Below are 5,000 nucleotides of genomic sequence, written 5' to 3' on the forward strand. Positions count from 1 at the left end.
TCATGGGTCAAAATGGGTTGAAAATCCACACTTTTTCTGATGTTTTGGTCTCTTTTTTTACCACACTTTTGGCACCTTTTTCAATGTTTTTGGCGCTTTTTTTGACATTTAACTCTTCTTTTCACTACCATGTTTAAACACCACCAACATCAACTTACTACCACTATAGATTTACACTTATTTTTGGAATTCATGGTCAATTAAAAACCTAATTTATAGGAAACCATACCTAATTATTGAGTTAAAGAAGCAGAAATTATGAATTAGTTAGACTAATATTAAAGGAAGGATAATCACAGAAGGGTCAACGTTCAGCGAGGTTTTGAAACATTTCATTCAACATTTTTGTTTATTTTCAAATGCAAAAAAATTGAATAAAACACCCCAAAATTCAATGAAAGTTGTGGTCCGATCTTTTGTTGTGCTCGTGAAGCGCGTTGTAAGGGATCATCCGTCCATGTTATTTTTGGGTAATTCAAATTAGGTGAAAAGAAACCCATATTTCTGAGATAGACATTTTGAGAACGGGTCACATTTGACCCAAAGACAACACAAGGGTTAAACCAATGAGACGTGCGCTTAGCTCGTTAAAATAGGGCCCTAAAGCGGTCACTGATCACTCCCAAAATGCTCAGAGCTCAAACAGGAAGTGGTGTTCACCTGTCCAGCAGAGCCTGAGCCAGCTGGGGCTCAACGAGGCCCCACCAGGCAGCCGGGGGCCTCCCCATGTTCAGCCCCCTCCCCGTCTCATCGTAGTCTGCCGGGGCCGGGCCCTGGAAGTCCCCCTGTGGCCCCCGATCGTCCTCCTCATCCTCCTCTTCCTCCACCACCGCCACGTCGCCCGGGCCGACCAATCCCGCGCTCTCTGCCTCGCTCAGGAGGCGGAGCAGTGCCGCCATGTAGGCTGTGGACATGTGTGATTGGTCGATTAGTCAAGCTTTTGTTTTTTTTCTCTCTCCAAACACATTTATTCACAGAGCGGATATTAAAGCGCCCATATGATGCTCATCTTCAGGTTCATAATTGTATTTTAAGGTTGTACCAGAATAGGTTTACATGGTTTAATTTTCAAAAAACACACAGCTTTCTCTCACTGCTGCAGATCCTCTTTTCACCTGGTTTCTGTTTTAGCTACAGAGTGAGACCTCTTTTCTTCTTCTTCTTCTGTACTATCTTTGATTGCACTCGCACATGCTCAGTAGCTCAGATCGTAGCTCATGTCAGCTAGCTCCATAGACAGTAAAAGAAAGGCTGTTTCTCCAACTTCAGTCAGTTCCAAGTAGGGTTGGGTATCGTTTGGTTTTTTTTCGATTCCGGTGCTAAATCGATACTTTTAAAACGGTCCCGGTGCCTAAACGGTGCCTGAACCGGTACTTTTCAATAAAGTTAAAAAAAAAAGAAGAAGAAAAAAAATAAGGGTAGTAAACAACAGTCAGTGACTTGTTTATTGCTAAAATTAAAGATTTAATAATAATGTAATAACTATAACAATAACAATAACTTATTTCACCAGTATATTGCTGTTGAACCCCAGATGGGAAAAGGGTATTTTACAATTACTGTGAATGCACCACGAGGCTACCTGTTTTAAGTGAATGCACCGTCTGTGTTGTTTAATTCCAACCATATAAACATAGTACTAGTAGTAGTACTAGTACTACTAGTACTACTACTGTATATCTATGAATTGGCTGCTGCTGTGCTGTAGAGCAGACTGTTACATCGCGCTGTTGAAGTCCTCCACAGTGAAATCCAGTCACACTTTACACTGTTTAACGTTAGCTGTCAGCATTTTACCGGTGTTTAATCCAGCTGCTAGCTAAAGCTAGGCTAACGTTACATGCTGTCAGGTGTAGTGTAAAGTCAAGCACCGAAATGAGGCACCGAAACTTTCGTTCTTATTCGGTCTCGTTACTACCGTTTACGTCGGCACCGGTTCCCTATTGGCACCGAGTTTCGGTACCCAACCCTAGTTACAAGGCAGGATCAGCTGGGAGACTTCTTCTAAACCAGGGCGCACATGGAAGTAGTTCTTTTGGAGATTATGGTGAACTAGTGTGTGTTGTAGCAGTGCTTTTCTAGTGAGAACAAGGTAGCATGCTAGCGTTAGCCGCTAGAATGCTAACAGTTGTGGTTAGCCAGCTCGTTTCAGCTAGTGACGTCACAAACCGTGCAGGTTTTGACCAGCTCACCAGGAGACTGAAGGCAGGACACATTCAGAAACCAGATCTCACTCAGAACACCATGGATGATTTATTCTAAGTGTGTATGTGTGTGGAAGCACCAGAGACACAAAATAACACCCCAAATCACCAGAAAAAGTGATTTTTTTCATAATATGGGCACTTTAAAGTCCATGTGAAATCACAAAATTAATGTTAGAGCCACTGTTATTCAAAGCAAGACTACATTTATGATTATTTATTATTTATTTATGTCCAACTTTTTCAAGAAATAGTCCCAATATTTCTGGAATAAAGTCACAATTTGTTGGGAGAAGTCTCCAGATGATCAGGCTGTTCTCACCAACAATTCCTACATATTGAACAACAAGGTAAAGCACAGTATTTCGTATGTTTACCACGTATTTATTACAGTCAGCAGCACATTTACTGCTGCTGTATGAGAACACAAAGCGCTGTGTAGTGAGGAGCTCGGGGTGGATGTTGCTTATCGGTGTTTTCCCTGTTCAGATGCACCAATCAGGGCCAGGGGAGGTGTCTAACTGTTCAGATGCACCAATCAGGGCCAGGGGAGGTGTCTAACTGTTCAGATGCACCAATCAGGGCCAGGGGAGGTGTCTAACTGTTCAGATGCACCAATCAGGGCCAAGGGAGGTGTCTAACTGTTCAGATGCACCAATCAGGGCCAGGGGAGGTGTCTAACTGTTCAGATGCACCAATCAGGGCCAAGGGAGGTGTCTAACTGTTCAGATGCACCAATCAGGGCCAGGGGAGGTGTCTAACTGTTCAGATGCACCAATCAGGGCCAAGGGAGGTGTCTAACTGTTCAGATGCACCAATCAGGGCCAGGGGAGGTGTCTAACTGTTCAGATGCACCAATCAGGGCCAAGGGAGGTGTCTAACTGTTCAGATGCACCAATCAGGGCCAAGGGAGGTGTCTAACTGTTCAGATGCACCAATCAGGGCCAGGGGAGGTGTCTAACTGTTCAGATGCACCAATCAGGGCCAGGGGAGGTGTCTAACTGTTCTGATGCACCAATCAGGGCCAGGGGAGGTGTCTAACTGTTCAGATGCACCAATCAGGGCCAAGGGAGGTGTCTAACTGTTCAGATGCACCAATCAGGGCCAGGGGAGGTGTCTAACTGTTCAGATGCACCAATCATGGCCAGGGGAGGTGTCTAACTGTTCAGATGCACCAATCAGGGCCAGGGGGAGTGTCTAACTGCATGTCAATCACTGCTCATGCACACGCATTAATTATCCCTCGTGGGGGGAGGGGCTTAGGAGACCTCGGCTAAACTCAACTGTAACATCTGCTGTACGCGGCTCATAGTCACCTTTTCTCGGCTAAATGTAAGTGTAAAGACCGCTAAACTTAACTGACGTGTGACCAATAAGGACACCTTACAGTTAAAACAAGCAAAAATACAGTTAAAAAGGCAAATATAATTAAATTAAAACAAACACATTTAAAAGATTGAGATAGAAAATTAAAATGAAGCAATCTATCCATTATTTTGATGGAGAGTGGTTAATCATATAGTGCATGTGTTCTTTTAACAATATCCTATTCATGAGAATGCTTTGGGTTAATTTACAACTTGTCACAATTTACTAATGTGTCAAGAAAAGTGTGAAATTGTATAAAATTGCAATACAAAACAGATTCGTAATATGAAAAACATCGTAATGTGTTGAGAGTAAAGTCTTAATGTTCAAACAACTGTGTGAAATGGTTAAAACTCTCCAACCTGCTCGCTTCTCCTCGTCTTGCTCCCGCCTCTGGTCCCTCTCCACCAATCGCTGCAGAGCCTGGTCCATGCCCCGCCCCCTCCAGTCATCTGATTGGTAGTACAGGTTGCTGGCCCCACCTCCTCTCTGAGTGGCGGGATATGTCAACATCTGGTCCTCATAGGGTGACAGGTTACGGAGGTCTCTGCGCTGGCGTCTGAGCGCGCTCACGGAGACGTCCAGGCCACGCCCTCCACCGCGAGCTGCAGGGAGAGACTGGGACAGAGGTCAGAGGTCAGAGGTCAGTAACAGAAAGCCACAAGTTGTTATCTGCAGCGCACAAGATTGTTATTCCCATAGGCAGTATATAAGAATGGACCAGCAGACCCCGAGTCTCTGGACGAGACCAGTGAAGGATATCAGAAGTCTCTTTCCCGGTGCTGGCTGAGCGTTACTGAGCCGTAACAAACCGGGAACTATATTCTCAGGTGGAAGAAAATAGTACTTGGGCGGAGTGATATGCTCGCAGCAAGCCTGTCTGAGAATATAGTTCCTGGTTTGTTTAGGGATAGAAGATGGCTGTGTCTCATGTTACGTTGTTTTTTGTACACGCTGTGACTCTACAAATGACAACATGTAAATAGGAACATGTTGGCGTTATTTTGTCACTTATTGGGAGCAGTAGGCTAGTTGGAACCAGTTACCTGCAGGATCTGTGCTAAGCTAAGCTAACGCTGGAGCCGTCAGACAGCGTTACAGCACGCACTGAGATGAGAAGGGTATGTATGGACTAGTCTAACTCTGGGCGTTATGGTGAATAAGATAAACTCCCAATAAGTCGGCGTGTTCCTTTAAGTAGCACCAAGTCATCGCTGGGCCAAGAAGAAGGAAGAACCGCTTACGTCAGCGGCTTGGGGGGGTGGTGGGGGCGGGGTTACCGTGACCAACAAGACGAACAGAAACTTGGGCCCGCCATTTTTGAATTAGCAGATAAACACGATGGACGCGATTAAACGACAGCAGCAGCAGCGGTCAGAGGAGGAAAACGAGCTGCCACGAACATCGATAGCAAAGCAACGTCCGCCA

At 45.0% G+C, this 5,000-nt stretch overlaps 1 protein-coding gene across 1 annotated transcript in view; it reads right to left on the reverse strand.

The window, feature by feature from the left end:
- Window positions 1-5,000, reverse strand: part of pcsk1nl (proprotein convertase subtilisin/kexin type 1 inhibitor, like) — a 22,572-nt gene that overhangs the window by 3,824 nt on the left and 13,748 nt on the right. The window contains exons 2-3 of the mRNA XM_039799719.1: window positions 3,935-4,190; window positions 661-904 (exon numbers count right to left, since the gene is read on the reverse strand). Of these exons, the coding sequence (XP_039655653.1) occupies window positions 661-904; window positions 3,935-4,190 (500 nt within the window). The remainder of the gene's footprint in view (window positions 1-660; window positions 905-3,934; window positions 4,191-5,000) is intronic.

This window comes from Perca fluviatilis, chromosome 5 (genome assembly GCF_010015445.1).
Source record: "Perca fluviatilis chromosome 5, GENO_Pfluv_1.0, whole genome shotgun sequence".
NCBI lineage: Eukaryota > Metazoa > Chordata > Actinopteri > Perciformes > Percidae > Perca > Perca fluviatilis.